The following is a 26,424-nucleotide window of genomic DNA, read 5'->3' on the forward strand; positions in this document are numbered from 1 at the left end:
AAAAAAATCATAGTATATTATTAAAAAAGCCATAAAAAAAATATACTATAGAAGATCCGAATTCTGACGTGGCAGCAACAAACTATAAAGCAGTACCTCGTAATGATGGGATAGTTTTTATCAGACACTTGATGTCCCCAAACTAAATTCAAGTGAGGTGGACAAAAAATTATTTTAATTCTTACAGTATTCAACAAGTGCCAGTAAAAAAAAGTAAACGCAACAGCAGCGACATTAAACCACTTAAAGGCTTTTTATAATAAAAACAATCAAAAGTTAATTATTTAAGGAGGTGGTGTAAGATATTAAATTGAAGGCTTATTGTTTTACACAGGCTAAATCATTTTATTATCACATCGTGTATTTACGATGGAGTCGTGGTAAAACAGCACAGGAACACAACACAACGTCAACTTTCTGAGCATCATTTTGTGATATTTTCCAAAAATAGCAGCAGACATTGCGACAGACAGAACTATATGTTTGGGAATAAACCTATGGAAGCTCATTCCTGCATCCAGCACAGATTAAAACACAAATCCTTACATTTCACTGGAACAATACATTTGATTTCAGGCATATTTCATGTAACCTAAGGACAGTTAACATACAGAAAATAGCAATAAAAATAATTGAATACAAAGTTTAGCTAAAATTTTAGATTGCGCATAAATCATTCATGTGAGATACTGACATTTTTATATTTTTAATCATATATAACCTTATTTGTATTTATTTTTATAATGGGCTCCCAGACAACACTAATTGTTTTTGAGAATCATTTTCTAAACTTTTGTTCTTTTAGGCCACAATGTGAATGGAAACAATAACTATTGTTTTACTTGTTATATAGTGTGGGTTTGACAAAAAAATACAAAATAAAACTGGTAAAGTTAAAAGAACACGCTGATATTTTGGGAATTCTTCTTTTCTAATTTTATGTTATTCATTCAGTTAATTATAAATAGATTGGTTCATTTTACAGAATTGTAGATGTTTGCTGAAGATATTTATACAACTTTTGTCATTCTTGAGACTCCTTAAAGTCCACACCCGGCTGTGTGTTAATGCCATTAAATGTCACCAAAATATCAGCGTGTCCCTCCACAGTAAAAGCACAGGTGAAGTTACAGTAGCACTGAGGCTACACGGTACGTGGGCTATTGGGCACTGCTGATTGGCCTTTGCCAGGCAGCGATGGGATGGGATGCGGGGCCATGTGTAGGTGTTCAGGCGGTGGTGGCGCTCTCCTTCTTGCCAATCTGGCAATAGAGAATCATGGAGAAGACCATGCCGAAAATCTGCAGAGAGAGAGAGAGAGAGAGAGAGAGAGAGAGCGAGAGAGACCATATTAAAGACCACTGAAATGTAATTTAGTTAAGTTTTAGTGAAAACACTATTTGTAATTAAATTACATATATTATAACATTTTGTAAGACTTTAAATTATCTCCTATCGTGGCTCGGCACAGTTCTATACAGGTTTAGGTCTTAGTTTGTTTCTTCTGGGGAGTTCTGTTCATAAAGAGTAAATATGGCGTACCCCAGGGGTCGACCCCGGGCCCCCTGGTTTTCCATAATTAGATTATATTACCTTAAAATAAAAAGGATGTTTTACCTACGTACAAGCAGCAATAATACAATGTATAAATACTATGCTGCAAGCATTAAACACGTCACGTAAAAGTACAAAAGTATTAGCATCAAAAGTACTTGGCCCATACCCGAAGGATATAAATGATATTTGAGTAAAATTCTTTAAATGTTGCATACAAGGTGGAGTTAATCTATAACAACACATCATACTTTATATTTGTTCTTTATATGTTTTTATTAATAATCTGAATCTGCAAATTAACTACAACTGTCAGATAAATATTCACATCCTGAGATGAAGTGGAGTAGAAGTATAAAATAGGATAAAATGGAAATACTTAAGTAAAGTACCTCAAAATTGTACATTATTGAGCTAATGTTCTTTTCAAAGTGTTTTTTTACACAGAAAGTTTTAATATATTTCACCTCATCCACAAATGTAGTTATTTACCGTATAAAATTTTGGAGTACTTTGTATTGCATCCTTTTGTGTTGTGGCTCCAGGAAAAATATTTTTACTTTTAGCAGCAGTTTCTGGTGGGGAAGTGTGTGTGTGCGTGTGTGTGTGTGTGTGTGTGTGTGTGTGTGTGGGCTCACCAGCAGAATGGCGATGGCGAATGCGATTCCCAGCACCACCTTCATGTGTTTCTCCATCAACTCGATGATTTTGGTGGAGCAGGGCTGCAGGAGCGAAGCAGGAAATCATCATCACATGTTTCTATGTAACTGATGTACTCACATCTAGATATTAAATATCTAAATCTTAGAAACTCTTCAGTGATGATGTCAAATATTCAAAGAACACTTGTGCCGTTCACAGCTAGGTGTAAATAAAGTTCTGGTCTCACCGTTTGGTAAATGTCGGCGGGCTTGCAGTCCGTCTCGGTGGCGTTGCAGCGGCAGGAGTCGGGAACTGTATCCCAGTCTGCCGGTCCTTTCACGAGACCACAACACTTGAGCTGCAGCGAGAACACAACGTGAGACGCGCTGGTCATCAACAGCTCTTCTACATTCAGTTTATTCAACATGGAATGAGATGCAGAACAATCTGAAGCTTACCTCACTTTCATCTTTAGGGCCATTCAAATGTTCAAATTTGATCCTATTTCAACTCAGTTATTCTTGTTTTAAGTGATTCATTCTAAAATAACAATTGCTTTATTTATTAGTACATTTTTTATTTGTGTTTCTTGGTTCCTGTGATTGTTTGTTTATTATAATTATATTATTACAATTATTATTATTTTATTTTTATTATTATTATTATTTTACTTGGCTGTATAATAAATGAGCTCAATTTAATAAAGGTTTGATTAATTTAAGAGCTGAAACTAAAATGAAACAGCAACTTTTTTGATAATTTATTAATTGTTTGTCATTTTTAAAGCAAAATACCAAATATTCTCTTATTCCGGTGTCTTAACTGAGGACTTGCAGCTTTTCTTTGTCATATGTAACTGAAAATATTTGTGTTTTTGATTGTTGGTCTGATTGAATTTAAAAAAAGATGATTATAACGAGCATTTTATAGACATGCAGCGCCCTCTAGTGGGTCTCCATCCACAAAGCAGGCATCAAAATCATCCCTCATCCAGTTCAAGTTATTTAACGTCTCTCTGTGTGTGTGTGTGTGTGTGTGTGTGTGTGTGTGTGTGCTTGCGTGCGTGTCTCTGTGTGTGTGTGTGTGTGTGTGTGTGTGTGTGTGCGTGCCTCTCTCTCTCTCTCTGTGTGTGTGTGTGTGTCTCTCTCTCTGTGTGTGTGTGTGTGTGTGTGTGTGTGTGTGTGTGTGTGTGTGTGTGTGTGTGTGTGTGTGTCTGTGTGTGTGCGTGCGTGTCTCTCTCTCTCTCTCTGTGTGTGTGTGTGTGTCTCTCTCTCTGTGTGTGTGTGTGTGCGTGTGTGTGTGTGTGTGTGTGTGTGTGTGTGTTACCTCCGCCTGTAGTTTCTCCAGGTCGGCCTTCACATCCTCCGTTTGTGTTGACAGCGGGGTGATCGTCTCCAGACGCTCCTTCACCCAGTCCTTCACCTGCACACAGACACAATATGAATAAACATAAAGTCTGACCCTCCTGACAAACCTACCGGAAACAGGAAACACGAGGAGCGCATCACTTCCTGTTTTACCTTCTTCTCCTCCACGGCTCCCAGGATGCCCAGCGCCAGCAGGAGGATGAAGATGACGAGGAGGCTGATGAAGAACTGAGGATGAAGGAAAGCGTGTTGTTACATGAAGATGATAAATACTTCTATACAAAGATGAGTTAAAGCTAAAGTATTGCCATTCATTAGAAAAAGCTTTATTTACATCCTAACTCCATATTAAAACTCTTTAACAGGATTATTTTGATAAAAAGAGTTCATAAATCTTTCATCAAATAGCAAAAAAGTCATTAAAATAATATCATATTATGTCATAAAAAGTCATAATATAGTTTGTAAAAAAAATCATAAAAAGGTCATAAAACTTTCATAAGATATGTCAAAAAAAGTCATTAAGATTAATATTATAGTTTGTTAAAAAGTCATAAAAAAGTCATCAAAGTCGTATGTAAACAAAATATATAAGTCATAAGAAGTCATAATATAGTATTTCATTAGACATCATAGTATAGTATGTAACACAGTCACATTATACAGTATGTAATATACATGTATACGGTTGAATGGATGAAATATAAGTGTTACCATCAGCAGCAAGCAGCGGTTCTCTCTGATGGCTCCACAGCAGCCCAGGAAGCCGAGCACCATGATGATCACCCCGATGGCGATCATGAAGTCGATGCCGGGAATCGCTTCACTGGTGATCTGGAGAGAGACGGCGGCGACATCATAAATCATAGAGTGTGTGGAGGTCAACTGATGCTAATGTCTCAGGAAGTCAGTTACTATATCTGTGTTTATTTGATGTATTTCATCCTCGTATCTAAACTTCTGGACTGTTTCAGTGATGACGTCTCACCAGGTTTCCATCTTTGTGGACTTTCAGGTAGATGGCGACGCCGAGGATGATGCAACCGCTCAGCTGCAGAGAGAAAGAGATGAAATACAAAATACTAAATGTTTAATGTGGAGAAAAACGTTTGCAACTCAAACTTCACAATGTCGACTTTACATATATATAGATATATATATATATTTATATATAAAATAAAATATATAGAAATAATACATTTTTTAATATATATATATAATAAAACATGTATTTTTTATTTCTATTATTTTAAATAAATAAATAAATATGTGTGTTTTCTTTCTACCGGTCTTTGTTGTTGTAATACTCATTTTGGCCACAAGAGGCTGCACCACTACCTCATATATTAATGGGACTAAAAGCATTCATGTCTTCTTCTGGGTGAGTTTTTATTCACTCTAAAAACTCAAGAGACACATATTTATCTTTAAGTTCTGTAAATGAAGAACTCACCTGGAAGGAAACATGAATGTGTTTAATCTTAAGGTATCTTGTGTGTTATATTTCCGTCTCTGATCTGTTCTGTTGATCAATAAATCAAACTCCATCAGACTGGACCAGGCAGAACCAGCAGCTCAGTATCGGGGATCTGGATCAGGACTCCCCGAGGACTACATGGTGGAGGCTTCGGTCCGGGTTCAGGACTGACGAGCATGACATGAATTATTCAACCATCAATTAGCCGAAACACCCTGCTGTGAATCATCAGCAGAGAGAAGACAGAGCCAGAAACCAGAGACCAGAGACCAGAGACCAGACCACATCATTACCCCGGAGACAAACAGCTGATCACAGATTCATCTTCATTAAAGAAGAGAAGCGCTGCTCCACCTCATAATGAATGTACAAAGAACTCATCTTAAGTCTTTTAACAGCATGTTTCCTTCATGTGAAGTTACGTATTAAGTTTAGCAAAACTTTATATTTAAATTAAGTGAAATCGTGGACTAAACCTCTAAAAACCATATTAGATTTTACAGTTTATGAACATTAATTTGACTCTTTTTACTCATTTCATTTTGTATTATTTCAATGTATTAATTTACTTTATAATGTTGTAAAATATTTATTATTAATATAATTACTTAAATAACTTGCCAAATGCTTCACAAAAGCCAAAAATGAAACAAGAATAAAATCAAGTAAAAATTAATTAAAACAATATTTAATGCATATAATATATAAGAATATATTGTTTTAGTGAGTAAAGATTTCACTCATTGTAATTTGAATAAACATCTTGTTTGAATTCAACACTCTTGTTGTAAACAGAAGTATTCTGAACATGTGAGGTAAACTTTCCTTTAATCAAGAAAATAACATGCAGATAAAACACTGATGAAAGTAATCAGTAGTTGCACTTCTAAGCTTCTCCATCTGATTTGATTTAATGTCCATATTTTCCATTAACTTTACAACGTTTATCACCTTTGAATGATATTATTTTAATGCTATAAATAAACATAAAGTCTACAGTAAAGAAAAGTATGATGGATGATTCATTCAACTTCTGAATGAACGGAAACAGACATGACAAACAGAACGAGTACGTGACCTCTGTGCTCACAATAGTAACACACACACACACACACACACACACACACACACACACACACACACACACACACACACACACACACACACACACACACACACACACACACACACACACACACACACACACACACACACACACACACACACACACACACACCCTGAGCCAAGTTGTACTCTGAAGGCTGAATAAATAACAGCGTTACCAGGATTTAGTGAGTCACTGAGTCACACCCACATAGCTCACACCTGACCAGTGAAACCAGTGATTTATTCTTGTTTGACCAGCAACAGCTTCAGCAGTGATGAAAGAAGTATTCTGGTGTTCTACTTAAAGCTCAGGTTGGAAATGTATTTTTATATATATTGAAACGCTCCATACATCCTGACAGCAATCAATAAATCAAACGCTCTGCCTGCTTCATGTGTTAAAGCTGCATTCTCTCTGGTGTCCACCAGGGGGCGACTCCTCTGGTTGTATAGAAGTCTATGAGAAAATGACTCTACTTCTCTCTTGATTTATTACCTCAGTAAACATTGTAAACATGAGTTTTTGGTCTCAATCTCTAGTTTCAAGTCTTCTTCAATACAGCATGATGTTCATTTAGTACATTATGGTCCATTTAGAGTCAAACAGACCATAAAGCAGGGGATGCTTTAGGGCGGGGCTACACGGTGATTGACAGGTCTCTACCACAGCGTTGTCCGGTCTGGCAGTTGTCCGTGTTTTCGTCTAAAACTTGAATCCTTTTTAACGTGTTTTCACTTCATGACAAATTAATTGTAGCATTTTGATCGCCTAACAATGTCTTATTCACATTTTATTGTACTTGACTCGACCCTCACAAAAAACCCCAAGTTGGCGACGGCCAAAAATGACAAACTTGAGGCTTTAACACTATCGTCCACAAACCGGTGGGCGACGTCACGGTGACTACGCTCACGTCCGTTTTCACCAGAGTCTTCCACAAGCTGCTCGCTCGACATTTACCAACAGCAGCCATGTTGGTTGTCAACCCGGCTTCACCAAATGGCGAATAAACGACACAACAGTCTGTCATTTAGTGAGCAAGAACAACGTCAGTCTTGTGTCGGTCGGTACTGACTGCAATATGCTCCAATATGCTATTTCAAAATTCAGCTCCAGAAACATCCAAACAGAGTTAGTAGTTATTAGTTGGTGTTAGTTGGACAGTTCAGAGTGTTTGAATAACAAACAAGCCTGCTGGTGGAAACACTGAGCCTGAGGAAACATCCTGTAATATTCTGCTGACTCTGCTGGTTTGTTGTTGACACATCGGCCCTCATGAAATAAACCAAAACTGCTCCAACTGTTTAGGATCCTACTGGTTCCACAACAGATTTAAAAGAACTTCTTATTCTGCTTTCCTCTTTGATGGCTTTGTCTCTCTTTCTTTTTCAATTAGTTAATAGTCTACCGACTACAACAGTAAAATCCTGCTTTAACATTGATGTGTGATTAATGATAATCATACATCAACACTGAAGGAACATCTTACAGTAAGAGAGTATTTTTAATGTGTGGTATTGAGCCGGTGTTTTCATGTACAGGTGGTTTCCAACAGACACGGGCCAAACAAACACTGAATGAAAAGCCTCCGTACAGAGTAGTGGATCGTTGTTATCACCTAAACATCTGCATAGTCAAAGCTGTGGGATTCAAACGTGCGTCACTGTAACAGCAACATGAACACACACACACACACACACACACACACACACACACACACACACACACACACACACACACACACACACACACACACACACACACACACACACACACACACACACACACACACACACACAGAGAACCTGCAGAGCAACATAGCAGCACAGCCCTCAGCAGGTTTGTAAAACAAACACATCCTCTGATCCTCTTGATGAGAAAACGATCAATTCTACAGTTGATCATGATAACAGTTGATTCGGATTACACTTGACGGATTACAGTCAATTGGGATTGATTGGATTGGTTAGTTATGGATGCAGCTGACAGGATTGAGATTATCAGTTAATCAGGATTACATCCAATCAAGAGTGTAGTAGGTTTGGAGTACAGTTGATCAGGAATGCGATAGTTGGGATTTTAATTGATTTGGAAACAGATATTCAGGATTTGAGCCAATTAGGAATCTACAGGAGCAGGATTACAACTGCTGAGTCAACTGATTCAGGATGAAAGATATTTAGGAATACCATTAATCAGGAATACGGTTGATCAGATTTCAATTAGATTACAATTACAGTTTATTGGATTTGCAACTGGATCACAGTTAATCAGAATACATTTTCAGTTTTGCAAATTTGAAGATTACAGATTACAGTTGATCGGAATTAAAGTAAAATTGGGATTATATCTGGTCAGGGTTACATTTGATTAAGATAACAGTTGATTTGAAGTTAATTTGGATATTTACGAATCTCGATTACAGTTAATTACTTCAACAGTTTAGAAGGAATACCGCTCCAGTATCTTCTTCCTGTCTCTTTAACTTGTCTCTTATTGTTTGTTTTTCTTGCCTTGTGTATAACTCAGACTATACAAATACATGTTACATGTTTGTGTCTAAATGTAAAGATGTTCCCTGAGCCTTTATGTCCCTGCTGGGTTCCTGTAGATGCACTGTCGAGATCAATGTTGTTCACCGCACACCAATTGTTTCTCCTTCTTGGGTAATAACTAATAAACTTTGTGATAATAATAGTAATTACAAGGTGCTCGTTCTGTCCCTTGAGATAGACAGGGGGCGGCTCATTCCTGAGCAGTGACTCAGAGGCAGCGGGTTACACGGTAGTAACGAGTCATTGTGTAACTGAGACGCAAACTGATCTGCTGGATTCGTTGTAAATCCATCAGACCAGCGAGCAGACGAGACGGTGTCATTACACAAAAAACACACACTAAATTACAGAAGTGACGCAACCAATAACAGGAAGGTGTGTACAGTCATGAGCCCACTGAGCTTGTGAAAGACAACCCACTGGGTTTGGGCCCTTGTTGAGGTCTCTCTGGCTCAGCAACCATTACATTGAATTCAGACACTATTTCTAGAAGGTTGTACAACTCATGGTTGACAGTTGGACATCAATATGAACCAGACTGGAACCATAGCCACCATGGACATAGCCACGATGACATCACCCATTGGTTTGTAGACTGCTGTTTTGAAGCCACGAGTTCGGCATTTTGGTCATCGCCATCTTGGTTTTTGGCCGTCGCCATCTTGGTTTTTGGCCGTCGCCATCTTGGTTTTTGGTCGTCGCCATCTTGGTTTTTGGCCGTCGCCATCTTGGTTTTCGGCCGTCGCCATCTTGGTTTTCGGCCGTCGCCATCTTGGTTTTCGGCCGTCGCCATCTTGCTTTTCGGCCGTCGCCATCTTGCTTTTTGGCCGTCGCCATCTTGTTTTTCAGCCGTCACCATCTTGGTATTTGTCCGCCACCATCTTGGTTGTAAGTAAATGCTGGAAATGTTGAAGTTAATTACCTGAGAATTGTACTTCTAATCGTCAATGTATGTTGTTCTATCTGCTGATTGTTTTCATTTTTGAAAATAAATTTGCTTAATTGCTCATTTCTGCTCACATATTTTGACTTTTTCATCTCTTGTAATTTAATCAAATAACCAGTTTAAATGTTTCTGAGAGTAAAATAAGCAGACCACAGCAGTACTTTGACTGAATACATTTAGTTTGTATGTATTTAGTCACGGTCCATCTGTGTTTTGCTGCAGTTTTAAAGATGTTTTCTCTCTGTTGAGATCATCTATTTCCTGCGTGGGAACAGTCCCTGAATGCAGCATCTATTATTCATTGGGTATATGAGCACTCTGCTGAAAGGCGTTAATGTACAGAGACAGAGTTGCAGATAATTGGTTATTTCTTGACCATTAAAGGCCATAAAAGCTCTGCTGTGTGACAAGACATCCGCACGGTTAGAGCACTTTATCTGTGGAGAGTTCAGCCACAGAAACAACAGCAGATAAAAACATAAAGATGCCAAGAGGAGCAAGAACAAGTCAACAGTTCTACCAGTTTGATAGTCAGATGTCTGAGAGGACTACTCGTTATGTCTGAATGGTCTCTTCTGCTTTTATAGTGTAGAAAGTCTCTCTACTAATAAATGTTATTTAGTTTAGTAGATGGAGAACAAAACGCTGCTCAATGGTTCAACTGAAAGAGACAAAGATCCTCTGAGCAACAGTTGAATAAGAAGAGAAGAAATCAGCAGTCATTGGTGAAATAAACTGGAAGTTTAGATTTAAACAGGAACAGCTTCCTGTTTCACAGTTTCACAATAAAAGCAGCCTGGAACAAGCTGGAATTAACTTTAGCAAAGCTCTTCACAGTAGAAATAGAAGGTTAGTCTAGAGTTGTTGGAGTATCAACGTAAATAAACCATCTGGTGTTTGAATTATACTTATTTTATCTGTTAGAATAGTTATTGTTGGAGGAAAGAAGAGAAACATCAATATAACAGCAAATAAGTGGAGATAAATAGATCTTTTCCAACAGCGTCCATGTTTGTTCCTCTTTTTTTAGCCCTCAGGAAGCATCACTTAGCATCTAAAAGCTAGAGCAGAGCCACTAGTTACAAACTTTAATAAGAGCCCTGCCCCACCCTCACCACCCTCACCATCATCATTAGGTAAACACATCATGTCCACCATGGCCGCTGAGTGGGTCGAATCAAGTTAGCATTGATTGAACATCATTTCTGGGAACATGGACTGAAATAAACTCGGCAGGCAGCCGGACTGACGCTCAAACAGCAGGAGGTTTATTTTAAACAGAGCTAAAGGCTAAATATTATTTCTGACAGTTGACAGAAAAAGAAGAATGATGAGATGATATTCGTTCCAAATAGTTTGATCGGTGGTCTCTATAAAAGCTGATCAGAAGAGTCGATCAAATGGCACAAAAATGTGCAAGACGAATTCTTTATGCACCGCTAAAGCTGTGTCTCTGAAGAGAGTGGAATATGTCGTAAATAGGTGATATCTCTTAAAGAGAGAGAGAGAGAGAGAGAGAGAGAGAGAGAGAGAGAGAGAGAGAGAGAGAGAGAGAGAGAGCTGGTCAAGTGGACCAACAACAAGGGATGTGATTGGCTGAGAGACCAAAGAAAACACGTGTCCCCAAATATTCCCCTAAATCAAGACAACTAGTGGTTAAGACACAAATAATGAAACATATGTGAGAACGAGAGAGTTTACGAGACGACTGAAGAAGCCGAAATTGTTCAAATGCTACTTTTAATTAGCATTGCTAGCTTGGTTTCTTGTAGCGGGAAACAGAACTGAGCTTGAAAAATGAGTAAAACTAACACGGTAATGTTTGTAAATCAACATGCTGTGTCTTTAAAGTAAGGGGAAGCTGCTCGTCTATACTCTCAAATATAATGCAATTAAATTAAAATCCAAAGTCGTCTCTCTGACTGCCCCCCCCCCCACCACCTATAATAATGTGAATGATAACAAGTGCATTTCGACAGCACTGTAGAAATGCTCAGCACAAACCTTCAACAACAAGTGTTGTCAGCTTTGTGTTGAGCAAGAACTTAATCCAGTGGAGTTTTAGATTAACCGAGCGTTTGGTGTTTAATGGGGGAAGTCCCGAGCAGAGAACGTGAGGAGATAGAGATACGTGAGGCAATGTTTGTGGGTTTGTAACGTGGGCCGAGGAGTAACATGAGGCTGCAGATGTCAGGCGTGATCTGAGACCGAGCAGCGAGTCCACGCCCTGAAACTGAGCAACCTTTTTGTTCATTGGGGGGGCAGAGATACAATGGAGAGCCCACACAACCTGTTTGACTCTACTGAACGGTTGAATGGAGGAACAAGAAGAAGAGACGAGCTGCTCTGCACAGACACACCTGAACAATTAAAAGTTTAATGAACAAAACTAAACACATAGATTGAAAATAAATGAAATTAGACAGACAGACAGACAGACAGACAGACAGACAGACAGACAGATAGACAGACAGACAGACAGATAGATAGATAGAAAGTTAAAATACAAAAGAAGAAGTAATACTTCAATATATTCAACAACTTGAGTTGAGTAAAACATATAGTATAAGTCTAACAGTACAACACGTCCATAAAATGAATCCTGCATCACAAAATCCAAACACTTTAAGTGAGAAAACTCCTCCAATGACAAACCAAATAAACCCACAACTGACAGCGAATTGGAGAACTCTCGGAAACAAGAATAATATGATTTAAACGTCTCCACAATAATAAAAAAGACATTATTAAGATGTAATGATGTTAAAAACATTTATTAAATGACTTTGTTTTGTTTTCTAGACTCACCCAGAAAAGGAGGTTGAAGAAGAAGAGGAGGAACTTGATGCATTTATTCACAGCCATGGCTTTTTCTTTAGTTGTCTTTATTCCTTCGTCCTCAGCGGCTTCTTATCCGACTCTCGACTCGCTGCCTTCAAACAAACACTAGCTTCCTTCAGAACGAGAGACTCCCTCAGGCTGGTAAACAGAGCAGCCTGCTCTACCCGTTTACTCTTCACTGAGGGAGCGTCCCTTTTCTTGCCCTTCCTCCTTCCCTTTCCCGATCCCGCCTCTTCTTTCCTACACCCCCTTCTCTCCTTTCCCCCTCCTGCTCCTTTCCTTCTTTGCATCCTTCTTTCCTACCAAATAAAACTCTGTTGGGCTCGAAACCGACAGACTCAAGTAGAAGTACTAATACCACGCTGTAAAAATACTTTGCTACAAGTAAAAGTCCACTACTGAAAATATTTCTTACCTAAATCGATGTAAGAATAATCAGAATTATTTTTTTTTTAAATACTAGAATATGACGAGCTAATTTTTAATGAACTACACACTGATAAAAAAAATCCTGCTTGATCTACTTAAAATAAATGCTTATTATTACGTAGGTCAAACTAGTTCATTTTTTGTACTTAAAAATTATCTTTTTTATGTCAAGTCAACTTAACTTTTTCATTTACATCAAGCCAAAGTATTTTACAGTGAGTTTAAGCGATTGTTGCTTGAGAAGAGATATTTGTTTTGAACCTATGAGATGTTTTGAACACTGAGTTCATACTCTGTCAGTGGATGAGGGATTTTCCACAAACTGAACAATGATTATTATTCACCACATTCGCCTAAAGACATATTCAACACCAGCCATCAACCATTAACTTCACTGACTTTTGAACGAGGCAGAGCTGATGTGGTCCACACTGGCTCCTCCCACTTTATAACTGCAACACGTTTGCACTCATGTGTGTAATATCTTATCCCATGTCTGTATTTTAGGAGTTGTAGTTTTGTGTATTTATAGTGTATTCTAACATATTCTTTATATCGTGTACTCTAGTATTGATATGTATATTCTTACCGTGTATTTACTGCATTTACTTCTGTAACACAAAAATCTCCCAATTTAGGATTAATAAAAGTATCTATTCATCCATCACTGCAGTATAACTTGTTGTAAACTACACATTTCTTACAGTATAAAGTAATTAATCACAAACTGGCTGGATGGTGTTTCCTCAGTAAGAAGATCTCATGTTGGAAAATCAGCTCGAATGAATCGTAACAAAAAGTAAATAACAGATTTAATTTCGTTAACAGAACTCTTTGGTTTTACTTAACTAAAGAATTGTTGATCATTTTAACCTGATCACAGACTCGAAATGTATCTTTTCATTCTTCTCATGACAACATGTAGTGAAGCTGAAGTAGTAAAAGAACAGCACTGACACAACAACATGGTCCTTAAAGGTAGAATCAGTGAAATATGACTCTGTACTACCATCTAGTAGCAGCTGTGTGAAACTACAAGCAGCAAACACTGTTTAATTAACTTACAAATGTTCCTGCTCACCAGTTAGCTCACAGACGGCTGCAGTGAGACCCGAGACTGAATGAGTCCAGCTGGTTAATATTTAACTTAAAAATTCAAATAATTCTTTGTCAAGCTGGTGATTGTAAAAGCTGGTCTGACAGGCGGTTCTTTGTTTGCTCGTCTTCGCTGGTGTGTTGATTTAGAAACAGCAGGTGTTTAACTGCTTCACAGAAAAGAAAAAATAAATAGGGTGGGACTTTAGCCGGGGTTTAAAAGTGCTGATAGATGGAGAAGTCTGGATGCAGAATATGTTCTGAGGAGATCAGAGTCTGGATGGATTGGTCATGCAGAGCTTTAAAAACTAATAAAAGAATCTTAAAATAAATTCTATATTTCACTAGAAACCAGTGGAGCTGTACATAAAGAGTGCTATAAAGGTAAAAGCCAACTTAAGACAAATAACAGATCTCCAAAAGAAAGAACATTGTATTTATAAAAAGATACTGGTAATGAGAGTATTATTAGTTTGTCCAATTTCAAAGCAGAATCTAGAATGACATCTACATTTATGAGATGTGTTCAGAGATTTGAAGGCTAAATAGGACAAAGAAATTTAAACCGATAATAAAAAGTCTCCGTCTTACTCTCAGTTAGCTGTAGAACATATTTTCCCGTCCAGTGTTTCATACCTTCATTGTGTTTTCTGAACAGAGACCCTAGTGGAAGCTCGATGAAAATCAAACGGGACCTAAGATAGATCTTTGAGGTTCACCACGGGAAACGTGAGCAGAAGAAGATGGAAAATTAACAATCATGAGGCCAACCAGAGACATTTGTTTCCATCACTTCCTTTTTATCCTGTTAGATATTGATGTGAAATTGTCATGATTAGCGTGTGAATTCTTGAGTTATGAGAAATTTTAACAAATTCCTCCCGGGCACCCGTGTTACTGTGTTTACAAGAATGTACTGTAACTTTGACCCGAACACAAAAGGGTTAATAAAATACTGTACAGACTTGTAAAGCCCCTTTAAGGAAGATGTGTGATCTTGAGCTTTAAAAATAAAATGAACGTTGACTCGTCAAAGAAGTATAAGTGCAAAAATACAAGCAACAAAATCCACATAAAACAGAACATCAAGGCACAGAGAAACCTTTAATTATGCATAATAGTCTTTGGTGGGTGTAACAGCTGATGCATGTGTCTTTAATAGAGCGATAGAGAGAAAGAGGAGGGGTCAAGAGCGTGCGTCTACGTGGCAGAGAGTGAAGGCAGGTTAGAGTGTTTGTTTCTAGCAGATGGGGGATGTGGAGGTCTAGAAGAAGCAGCTAAGGCTTAACATGCTTATCTGCTGAACAGCAGCCTCTATATGTATATAAAACTTCTTTTTTTCCTTCCTCCGTCAGCTGTTTTTCGGAGTTGTACCTCTTTGTAGGATACTGGTAATTGAGTTGTTCCTTTCAGCTGTTTCTAGTTCTCTGTGTTTGTAGAGCTCGAATCTCACCGTGCTGCTTGTAGTGAACATGTGTTGCTGTTGTGGGTCTCTGCAGGTAGAGTGAGCTCTTTCCTTGGCGGATTTATTGAGTTCGTCTGGGTTTTGTTTGGGGAAAAGAACCTATTCGTCTCTCACGTCGGGTGCTTGAGAGTCTAGAATTGTCTCTTTCGTGGGTTTGTTTTAGAGAGCTCACGGAGCGGGATGTGTTTAACCTCAGTGAGAGTCCATGTGGTCCTGACTCAATTCAAGACTTTGGCTCGGTGCCTGGAATTCAATGTGCTGTGCGATCAAGTCCGGTAAGTTTATTGTTTATGGAAATGAGTGAGTGGCTCACATCCTGTGCAGCATGGTGGCTTCTGAGATGTGGATGGTGTCGTATCCGTAGTTGAGCTTTGCCCTCCTTTGTTGTTTGTCTCTTTGAACGTCTCTTTTGTCTTTGCTCGTGACAGGAAGCTTGTTGAAGCGCTCGCTGATGTCTTGTTCCGAGCGGTCCAGATCGTGTGAAGTTATAATCTGAAAACAAAAAAATAATGTTGTATGCTTGTTTTTTCTTGGATTAGCAGTGTAACTGGAGGCCACCACTTCTGCACTTGCTCTCAGCTCTACAGAACATTTTAGTGTCTTTCAACTCATTGTTTTGGGGGGGGGGGGGGTCTTTTTTGAAACAATACTCAAACAATACAGAAAATGATTGAAATCCCATCTTAAAGAGCTTTCGATGTAAAATCTATGTTTATTTGAAGACGATGACTTTTTATTTTACCATAGTCTCTTTATTTCAACCTGCTCTGCCGAGACACTGAGCTGTGGTTCCTCTGGCCTGTTGTCTTTTCTACTTGCATTGTGAGTTTAATTTAATATAATTATCTGATTATTCACTTTGTCAATAATGTTATGAGCCTCAAAAACCCAACAACAGTTGACTCAAAACCAAGCATTTCTATCCATGTTGTATCCAAACTGGAATGTCTCTTTGTAGCATTGAAGCACAGCTGATTCGTTGATTAGATGTGATGTCACACTGACGTTTCTTTATTCGGTTGGGAAGGTTTGAGGATTTGGCTGCAGTCCGACACGAACGGCTGAGAAGCAGCAAGTCGCTGTAACTTCATCTGGAGGAGTTTAACAGGTAAGATCACCTTCTGGAAACACTGATTAATGAATTATTGTCCGTCATAAATTATTATAGTGTAGCAGTGTAGAACGTACTCTGTATTTAAAAAACTATGAATTGTATTAATTAAAAAGTATGTGAAGTAAAGATACGATCTGAAATGTTCCTAGATTTTATCATGGGTGAGATTCGACATGTCACAACTGGCCTCACAGCTTTCAAAGAAGAGACTTTTTTTTTTTTTATTCAAATTGCCTGAACATTGGAGATTTAAAACAACTAATACAGTTGTTATTCCTCTAGAGATGTATTTTTAACAAAATGACCATTTGTCATATAGATGTCGGACCTGAGGCTCTGTAGTACCTCGGTGTTATTTGTCAAACTAATGTCAGAACTTGTAACGGGTGTAGTTAGGACCCAGGAGCAGTACGACAACACCAAGACTGGTATGAGTTGAGTTCTTTTATTTGCATCACACGACAGGCAGAAGATTCTCTGGAAGAATCCAACAGATTTCTCGTGGTCAAGGACAGAAGGGCTGAGTAAGTTACCAGGGCAGAGGCAAGGCGAGGTAGTCCGGGACAGGCAGGGTCGGCAACAGGGAATCAGTCCAAGGGAGAGTGCGGGAAAGTTGAGCATGAATGCAAAGAACGATCTGGCAGTGAGTGTGTCTGAGGCAGGGGTTTAAATAGTGAAGAGGTAGAGTGAGCAGGTGAGAGTGATGAGCTGATGAGGTGAGTGTGACTGGCAGGTGCCCTGAATGAACTAATTAGGTGAGTCAAAGGTGGAAAGAAGTGACAGAGCTGTGACAGAACCCCCCCCTCAAGGGACGGCTCCGGAAGTCCAAAAAAAACAAAAAACAAAACGTCTCCCAAGGGAGGGTGGTGGGGGCCCGGAGGAGGGTCAAAACTCCTCCGAGGCCGCAGAGTCAGAATCCCCATCCGGGTGGGTGGAGGGGTTCAGGTGGGAGGGTTCCTTGGGCCCGGAGGGAGGTCTCTCATGGTCCGCACCGGGGACCTGCTGGGTGTTCCTGGCAGTCGTCTGGGTCCTAGATGGTTGTTCTGGGTGCTGCCGATGAAATCTGGCGATGAGTCGAGGGTCGCAGATGTTCCGAGCCGGAACCCATTGCCTCTCCTCCGGACCGTATCCCTCCCAGTCGACCAGGTATTGAAGCCCTCGCCCCCAGCAGCGGGAGCGCAGCAGGCGATGGACAGAGTAAACCGGACCTCCTTCAAAGAGGCGAGGAGGCGGAGGAGGCGGAGCAGCCGGCACCAAAGGGCTCTCCCGGACCGGTTTGACCTTGGATACATGGAACGTGGGGTGAATGCGCATGGACCTGGGGAGCTTGAGCCTTACTGCTGCCGGGTTGATGATCCTCTCAATCTCGAACGGCCCAATGAACCGTGGGCCCAGCTTTTTAGACTCCACCCGCAAAGGTAGGTCCCTGGTTGCCAACCACACCCTCTGACCCACCTGGTAGATAGGGGCTGGGGTGCGGTGTCGATTCGCCGCTGTAGCAGCGCGGTCCGCAGACTGGAGCAGGGTTGCTCGGGCCCTAGTCCAGGTCTGGTGGCAGCGGCGGATGAATGTCTGGACAGATGGGCAGGAAACTTCCCTTTCCAATGCCGGGAACAGGGGTGGCTGGAACCCATAAGCACACTGAAAGGGTGACAAGCCTGTGGCGGAACTGGTCAGGGTGTTATGGGCGTACTCTACCCACATCAACTGACGGGACCAGGAGGCAGGATTCCGGGAGACCATGCAGCGAAGGGCTGTTTCCATCTCCTGATTCTTCCTCTCCGTCTGACCATTGGACTGAGGATGAAACCCCGATGACAGACTGACAGTGGCCCCCAGCAGAGTGCAGAATTCCCTCCAAAAGATGGAGGTGAACTGAGGACCTCGGTCGGAGACAATGTCGACTGGAATTCCATGCAGGCAGAAGATATGCAGACAGATGAGTTCAGCCGTCTCCTTAGCAGATGGGAGTTTGGGGAGAGGAATAAAGTGGGCCAGCTTGCTGAATCTGTCGACCACTGTCAGAATGACGGTGTGGCCCTCAGATAACGGTAGTCCGGTGACAAAGTCCAGGGAGATGTGAGACCACGGACGATGAGGCACTGGGAGAGGCCGCAGGAGGCCGGCCGGAGCCTGATGGGAAGGTTTCTGTTGGTTGCACACAGGGCAGGCGTTGACGAATTCCCTGGTGTCCTTGTTGAGCGAGACCCACCAGAAGCGCTGCCGCAGGACGTCCTGGGTCCTCTGGATGCCCGGGTGGCAGGTAAGTGGAGAGGAGTGTGCCCACTGGAGGACGTCGGACCGAAGGCCCTGAGGGACAAACAGGCGGTTAGGAGGGCACGCGCTGGGACCGGCTTGACCCCTAGTAGCGGCCCTCACCGATTTCTCAATCTCCCAGGTGAGAACGCCTACTTGACAGGAGGCAGGGAGGATGGATGAGGGGCCAGCGGTGGATTCCGCCTCCCCCTGGAACTGACGGGAAAGGGCATCAGGCTTGACATTGCGGGAACCGGGGCGATAGGAGAGCGTGAAGTGGAACCGGGTGAAGAATAACGACCACCTGGCCTGTCGGGAATTGAGTCTCTTGGCTGTGCGGATGTACTCCAGGTTCTTGTGGTCGGTCCAAACAAGGAATGGGAGCTTGGTCCCCTCCAACCAATGCCGCCACTCCTCCAGGGCCAGCTTCACTGCTAGTAGTTCTCGGTTACCAATGTCATAGTTTCTCTCGGCAGGGGAAAGCCGTCGCGAAAAAAAGGCACAGGGATGGAGCTTTTGATCAGTGGCCGAGCGCTGGGACAGGACACCCCCAACTCCTATGTCGGAGGCATCCACCTCCACCACAAATTGCCTGTCAGGATCCGGGACTCGGAGGATGGGTGCAGAAGTGAACCTGGACTTCAGGTTCTGGAAGGCCTCTTCAGCTGCAGAGGTCCATCGGAAAGGGGTCTTGGAGGAGGTGAGGGCGGTGAGTGGGGAAGCGACCGCACTGTAATTCCTGATGAACCTCCGATAGAAGTTGGCGAACCCCAGGAAACTTTGAAGTTGCTTGCAGGAGCTTGGAACAGGCCAGGTAGTGACCGCGGCAACCTTAGCGGGGTCCATCTGGATGCTGCCCTGGGAGACAATATACCCCAGGAATGAAACCGTGTGAACATGAAACTCGCACTTCTCCGCCTTCACAAACAGGGAGTTCTCCAGTAGGCGTTGAAGCACGGACTGGACATGGTGCACATGTTCCTCTTGGTTCTTGGAAAAGATCAGGATGTCGTCGAGGTAGACGAATACGTGCCGGTCCAACATGTCTCGGAGCACGTCGTTGACCAGGGCCTGGAAGATGGCAGGGGCGTTGGTTAAGCCGAAGGGCATCACAAGGTACTCATAATGTCCTTTAGGTGTATTGAATGCAGTCTTCCACTCATCCCCTTCCCTGATCCGGACCAGGTGATAGGCATTGCGGAGGTCCAGCTTGGAGAAGATGGTGGCTCCTTGAAGTAGCTCGAAGGCCGTTGCGATGAGTGGCAAGGGGTAGCGGTTCTTAACCGTGATTTCATTTAAGCCCCGGTAGTCGATGCAGGGTCTGAGAGTCTTGTCCTTCTTCTCCACAAAGAAAAATCCAGCCCCTGCGGGAGAGGACGAGGGGCGTATGATACCGGAAGCCAGGGAGTCGTTAATATATTTGTCCATAGCTTCTCTTTCAGGAACTGACAGGGAATACAGGCGCCCCTTAGGTGGGAATGTACCAGGATGGAGGTCGATGGCACAATCATACGGACGGTGAGGAGGCAGAGACAGGGCTTTGGACTTGTTGAATACTTCCCTAAAGTCCAAGTATTCCGCAGGAACCCCCGTAAGTTCAGGCATGGACCTGGAGAGCCTGGCACTTCGTGGAACGGCGGCTTGTTTCAGGCAGACTAGGTGACAGGCCTGGCTCCAACCCCGAAAAGCTCCCGTAGTCCAGTCGACGTGCGGATTATGTCGACGCAGCCAGGGGTATCCCAGAATGAGAGGGATGTGAGGGGTTTGCAGGATGTGGAAACTGATGGTCTCGTGGTGGTTGCCGGATAACAGCATGTGTACCGGGACGGTTTGGTGAGTCACTGTTCCCAGAAGATGACCGTCCAGGGCGCTGGCTGGAACAGCCTGTGGAAGAGGTCTCCGGTCAATTCCCAACTGGGTAACAAGGTCCTCGTCCATGAAGGACGCGTCTGCTCCAGAGTCCAGGAAGGTGGAAATAGTATGGGAGCCCCCGGTTAATAGTAGTTGGGCGTGGAAAAGTGGTCGTTGACAGGCGGAGGATCGGGAATCAGCTCGGCTCACCCGTACCTCCCTCCTTACTGGCGAGCCCGGTCCTTTTAACATGCAATTGTAAGCATAATGACCCGTCTGACCACAGTACATGCATAGGTTTCCCCGTCTGCGTCGCTCTCGTTCCTCTGTGGATAGCCCAGTACGTCCCACTTGCATGGGTTCGCTCGCCTGAGGAAGCGGCTGCGTCGGCGTGTAATCCAGAGCCGTAGCACGAGGAAAGCAAGACGGTTGCCCTTGACTTGGCTGTCCCCGGCGCCTTGCCAGCCGTCTGACTTGGATGCGGCGATCCACTCTGGAGGTAGTCTCGATAAGTCCGTCCAGGGACGTGGGTAGCTCGATCGAGATGAGTTCATCTTTAATATAATCCGCTAACCCGAGCAGATATGCGTCACACTGGGCATCCATCCCCCATGAGCTTAATCGAGCCTGGGTCCGGAATTCAATGGCGTAGTCTGTGACCGATCGGTGGCCCTGCTGGAGCCTCATTAGCCCTCCGGTGACGTCCGGTCCTCCGGAAACTGCCCCGAAAACCTTGCTTAGCTCGGCGGAGAAGGACTGGAAGGAAGCACAGGCAGGAGTACGACGATCCCACTCCGCCGTTCCCCACAGCCGAGCTCTCCCCGTCAGGTGGTTGATGGTAAATGCTACCCTGGCATCTTCAGACGCGAAAGTGCGGGGCTGCAACGCAAACAGGATGGAGCAGTTCGTCAGGAATGCGTTGCAACCCTCAGGATCCCCGGCGTAGCGTTCGGGCTCCCCCACCCGGGGCTCCGAGACCGCCGTAGATGCTGCTGGACCCATTCCTGACTGAACTGGAGCGAGTAGCGGCGAAGCAGCCACGTTGGCCGGAGCTGTGGCTGCCGTGAGTTGTCGTACCTGGTCTATCAACGTGGTGAGCATCTGGTTCTGATTCGCCAGGTTGTGGTGAACCTCGGCGGTGTTGGTGACCACCATGGTCTCGGTTCGTTGCATCGTCTCCTCGATCGCCTCGAGCCGGGTCCATGCCGTGGTGCCGTCTGCTGGATCCATGATGTGGCCAGATCGTACTGTAACGGGTGTAGTTAGGACCCAGGAGCAGTACGACAACACCAAGACTGGTATGAGTTGAGTTCTTTTATTTGCATCACACGACAGGCAGAAGATTCTCTGGAAGAATCCAACAGATTTCTCGTGGTCAAGGACAGAAGGGCTGAGTAAGTTACCAGGGCAGAGGCAAGGCGAGGTAGTCCGGGACAGGCAGGGTCGGCAACAGGGAATCAGTCCAAGGGAGAGTGCGGGAAAGTTGAGCATGAATGCAAAGAACGATCTGGCAGTGAGTGTGTCTGAGGCAGGGGTTTAAATAGTGAAGAGGTAGAGTGAGCAGGTGAGAGTGATGAGCTGATGAGGTGAGTGTGACTGGCAGGTGCCCTGAATGAACTAATTAGGTGAGTCAAAGGTGGAAAGAAGTGACAGAGCTGTGACAGAACTAAGTTTCTACCAAACACATACATTTAGTTTGCCCATGGACTGTATATAAGAAATGAACGTAGTCACTATGACATCACCCATTAGTTTGTGGACTGACGTTTTGAAGCCTCAAGTTCTGCATTTTGGCCGTCAGCATCTTGTTATTTTTGCAACCAGAAGTGACACGAGAGGGAGGAGCTAAGTACAACCAAACGCTGAATCATTTTTAGGCGATCAAAATATTTATGGTGACCATAAAGCATCCCCTGCTTTATGGTCTGTTTGACTCTAAATGGACCATAATGTACTAAATGAACATCATGCTGTATTGAAGAAGACTTGAAACTAGAGATTGAGACCATAAACTCATGTTTACAATGTTTACTGAGGTAATAAATCAAGAGAGAAGTAGAGTCATTTTCTCATAGACTTCTATACAATCAGTCGCCTCCTGCTGGGAGAAAAAGTTCCTCCGGTCCAAAAACGCCTAGCTTGTGGAACTATTTGGTCAAAGAGGGGCTTTTGATCATCCAATTAGAAAACCTGCAATTATTAGCATTCTTTGTTTTGCTAGGGAACCACGATGACAGCACACGATCTTTGGAAAACTCTGGCGAACCTGTCAGAAGAACAGTTCAAGGAGTTCAAGTGGTTCCTGAAGCAGGAAGACATCATTGAGGGCTTCTCAGCCATCTCAGCGGCCCGGCTGGAGAGGGCAGACAGGCAAGACACTGTCGATCTGATGGTGCAAAAATATGGCTGCTCTGGAGCTCTGGAGATAACCATGAGCATTTTAGAGAAGATCAGCAGGAATGATCTGAAGCAGTGTTTGTTCAACACTGTTGGCTCCAGACGAAAAGGTAAGTTAAGGAAAGGTGAAAATATAATCTCTCACAGCTATAATTTAAATGTTTTAGATAAATATTTAATAAACATTTAGGTAAATAGAAGTATTGGATCAGACTCAGTATCGTCAGATACCCAATATTAAAGGACTTGGATCCGGATCAGGAAAAAACAACACCTTGAGATTTAAGATTGACCAGATGTGTTTGTGTTCTGCTTTATTTTAGACCTTAAGAATCTTGACTCTCCTCCTCTCAATTGTGATTATGGAAGAATGAAGTCCAAGCTTGTGGAGACAACGGCTGAAATTAAGCTGATGATCCAGAAGAGAGAGATGAAGATCTTGGAAATCAACCGCTCAGCAGAGATCAGCAGTAAATCTGCAGACACACACATCGCAGACAGTGAGCAGGTCTTTACTGTTTTGCAGCAGTCTGTCAAGAGAATTCTGGGTAATCTCATTGAGGCAATCAAAGAAAAGCGTGAAACGACAAAGAAACACGCCAAAGGATTCATCCAAGAGCTGGAGCAGGAAATCTCTGAGCTGAGAAAGAAAGGCGCTGAGGTGGAGCAGCTCTCATGCACCGCAGACCACCCTGAATTTCTGCAAAGATTCTCGTCCTTTAATGCTATTCCACCCACCAAGAACTGGACAGAAGTCAGCGTCCCTCCACCGTCATATGGGGGAAGTGTGGGGGTCGCCGTGAATCAGCTGGAGGAAACACTCAAGAAAGAGAAGGAGAAATTGTTTGCTAAAGCCAAGCTGAAAAGGGTCCAGCAGTTTGCAAAGGATGTGACTTTGGATCCCGATACAGCAAATGACAATCTCATTTTGTCTGACGATGGGAAAACAGTTCACTGTGGTGACGCAACACGAAACCTCCCAGACAACCCAGAAAGATTTAATCCTGCTATAAATGTCTTAGGAAAGGAGAGTTTCTCTTCGGGGAGGTTTTACTACGAGGTTCAGGTTAAAGGGAAGACTTCCTGGGATTTAGGCATCGTCAAAGAGTCGATCAACAGGAAGGGGTCGATCTCGGCAAGCCCCGAGAATGGCTTCTGGACGATATGTTTAAGGAAAGGAGATAAGCACAAAGCTCCTGCTGTCAATCTTAGTGTAAAAACTCAGCCGGAGAAGGTGGGCGTGTTTGTGGATTATGAGAAGGGTTCAGTCTCCTTTTATGACGTTGACTCTGCAGACCTTATCCACAGCTTTACTGACTGCTCCTTCACTGAGAAACTCTACCCTTTCTTCAGTACCGGTCGTCATTACGATGGTAAAAACGCCACCCCTCTGATCATCTCTGCTGTCAATTACAACGATTAGATTTGATAAATCATCTACTTCTGCAACTGATTCAGCCATTTAAGAAACATCGCAAATTATAGCAACTGTGATGTTTGTGTTTAAACAAGTTCATGATCTACAACAGTGTAGGAGATGAGTGAAATGCTTTGAAACTGTCTGAAAATGTATCAGGATTAGGTTTCAGTAGGTGGATGTACCACTAGATGGAGCCACGTCCTCTGTGATGAAATGGAGTTAAAGATGTGTGTCTGTGAATAAATGTCTTTGATGTAATCGTGTGGAAATCCCTTCCTTGTATTCGTCTGCTGGCTTTCCCAGTTAGCTAGTGTTGAAGAACTCATGCAAAGTCCTGTTGACCTGTTTACTGCAGTAGAATGTTTTAATGGTATACTGGTACACGGTGAGCTGTCAGACAGAGCGTTGGTCTGAGACAGTAAGCCAACCAGCAAAGGACTCAGAACTGATCTACAGTGTAAAATACTCGACTCTACTTATAACCATTGATGCATTCATGTGTTCATCATTTTAATGTTGCAGCTGGTGAAGGTGGATCTCATTTTATTACTTTATATGCTACTGGGTAGTTGAATCTATTATAATAATACATAATTTATTAGTTGATTTGTTTTATTATTATTCTGAATCTGCAAAGTAACTAAAGATATAAAATAATGTAGAGCAGCAAAAAGTACAACTTTAACATGAGATGATGTGGAGTAGAAGAATAAACTAGCTCAAGTACTTCAAAATTGCACTTTAGTACATTACTTGAGTAAATGTACTTGTTACATTACAACATATTTAATAACTAATAACTAATGCTAATTACAAACAACTACTAATATGTTTAACATCACAATTCATAATAAATCTGGAAAGTAAACAGTTGTTGAGGTACACGATCACATTGTTTTAATGATTAAGATTTGTACTTTGCATAAAAATAATGTGCCAGAGTTCACAAAAGCCCCAAAAGTCCTGAAATCCAATAAAAGTATTTTCTTTGTAGCTGTAAGCAGATTAATTCCTTTCATTTTGAGCAACAGCCCTTTAAAAATGTCTGTGCACGTCCCTGTAGTGGAGGAAGTAAGGAAACTGTGACAAGTCTACACTCTGGATCACAGCAGGAAGAGAAGTCATAGAGACTTTATTGCCAGGTATTATGAATTGTATTATATTGATACATGGAATTTACCCCAGCACAGTCCGGGCAGTTTGATGTCAAATATTAACAAATTCATGCAGATTATGCAACAAACTATTGAAGATAAGCAGAAGAGAAAGTGAAGAGAGAAGTGATTCTGAGTCAGTTCTCAGATTTGACCCAAAGCTGAAGCTACAGTCCAGACGTTTGGTTTTCTGTCTGAAGACAATTTAAACTACATTTCTTGGATCTTTCTAAATAACAGCAGGTGAGTACTTCTGGTTACACTTCTGATTACATTCAAGGCAAGTTAAGTATAATATATGTCAAGATGTGGCAACAACAGAAGTTTATACCTGTTAATGTACATTTGAAGTAAACAAAGGAGAATATTTTAATAAACGGACCTTTTTATGAATTGATTTGATAGATGTATCATAAAGATCAGGAATTATTTTAAAAGACTTTACTTCCTACTGCAATGTCTTGATGTTGCCATTGATATTAGAGGTTATTATTTGAGTTTCTGGTTCCTGGAGAAGAACAAGCTAACCTTAGCCTACCTAGCTAACTAGCCGCCCAACACTTTACGTGTGTTGTTACCAGTAGCGGCTGGTCAATAGAGGGCGCTAGGGCGCCGACCCTCCTTGAGCCACAAATAATAAAAAAATAAATTATACAAATTGTCAATATTTGTGTTTTTGAAATATGGAATCACCCAGTAATATGTGTACAATATGATATCTGTGTAAAATATATGCTTTTCCTGCAGGTCCTC

At 42.2% G+C, this 26,424-nt stretch overlaps 2 protein-coding genes across 7 annotated transcripts; one reads left to right on the forward strand and one right to left on the reverse strand.

Moving 5' to 3' along the window:
• Nucleotides 1–318: 318 nt before the first annotated feature.
• LOC142971105 (tetraspanin-8-like) lies at nucleotides 319–12,672 on the reverse strand. Its single transcript, XM_076111733.1, has 8 exons — nucleotides 12,458–12,672; nucleotides 4,552–4,614; nucleotides 4,278–4,397; nucleotides 3,717–3,791; nucleotides 3,523–3,618; nucleotides 2,444–2,554; nucleotides 2,193–2,276; nucleotides 319–1,301 (listed from the first exon to the last, which is right to left on the reverse strand). Exons 1-8 carry the CDS (start codon nucleotides 12,512–12,514, stop codon nucleotides 1,230–1,232), a joined length of 678 nt encoding a protein of 225 aa, XP_075967848.1. The 5' UTR covers nucleotides 12,515–12,672; the 3' UTR covers nucleotides 319–1,229.
• Nucleotides 12,673–15,239: 2,567 nt separating this feature from the next.
• On the forward strand, nucleotides 15,240–24,775 carry LOC142971026 (E3 ubiquitin-protein ligase TRIM39-like). 6 transcript variants are annotated; one of them, XM_076111604.1, is made up of 6 exons: nucleotides 15,240–15,405; nucleotides 15,643–15,754; nucleotides 15,908–16,301; nucleotides 16,507–16,587; nucleotides 22,922–23,207; nucleotides 23,421–24,775. In XM_076111604.1, exons 5-6 carry the CDS (start codon nucleotides 22,931–22,933, stop codon nucleotides 24,518–24,520), a joined length of 1,377 nt encoding a protein of 458 aa, XP_075967719.1. In that variant the 5' UTR covers nucleotides 15,240–15,405; nucleotides 15,643–15,754; nucleotides 15,908–16,301; nucleotides 16,507–16,587; nucleotides 22,922–22,930; the 3' UTR covers nucleotides 24,521–24,775. The 6 variants fall into 6 exon arrangements, with proteins under 6 accessions (XP_075967719.1, XP_075967721.1, XP_075967718.1 ...); XM_076111606.1 differs by having other exon boundaries at nucleotides 16,227–16,301; XM_076111603.1 differs by having other exon boundaries at nucleotides 15,240–15,754; nucleotides 16,227–16,301.
• The last annotated feature ends 1,649 nt before the right edge of the window (nucleotides 24,776–26,424 follow it).

The sequence above is a fragment of the Anarhichas minor genome, unplaced genomic scaffold, assembly GCF_050575085.1.
Source record: "Anarhichas minor isolate MPS153535 unplaced genomic scaffold, ASM5057508v1 ptg000045l, whole genome shotgun sequence".
NCBI lineage: Eukaryota > Metazoa > Chordata > Actinopteri > Perciformes > Anarhichadidae > Anarhichas > Anarhichas minor.

Excerpts from the sequence above, each read along its gene's own strand:
- LOC142971026 (XM_076111602.1), top strand. The coding sequence starts at position 22,931 with ATGACAGCACACGATCTTTGGAAAACTCTGGCGAACCTGTCAGAAGAA. Across the intron at positions 23,208-23,420 it reads TGTTGGCTCCAGACGAAAAG|ACCTTAAGAATCTTGACTCT; the intron begins GTAAGTTAAGGA and ends GCTTTATTTTAG.
- LOC142971105 (XM_076111733.1), bottom strand. The coding sequence starts at position 12,514 with ATGGCTGTGAATAAATGCATCAAGTTCCTCCTCTTCTTCTTCAACCTC. Across the intron at positions 4,615-12,457 it reads TCTTCAACCTCCTTTTCTGG|CTGAGCGGTTGCATCATCCT; the intron begins GTGAGTCTAGAA and ends TTCTCTCTGCAG. Across the intron at positions 3,792-4,277 it reads ACCGCTGCTTGCTGCTGATG|TTCTTCATCAGCCTCCTCGT; the intron begins GTAACACTTATA and ends CTTCATCCTCAG.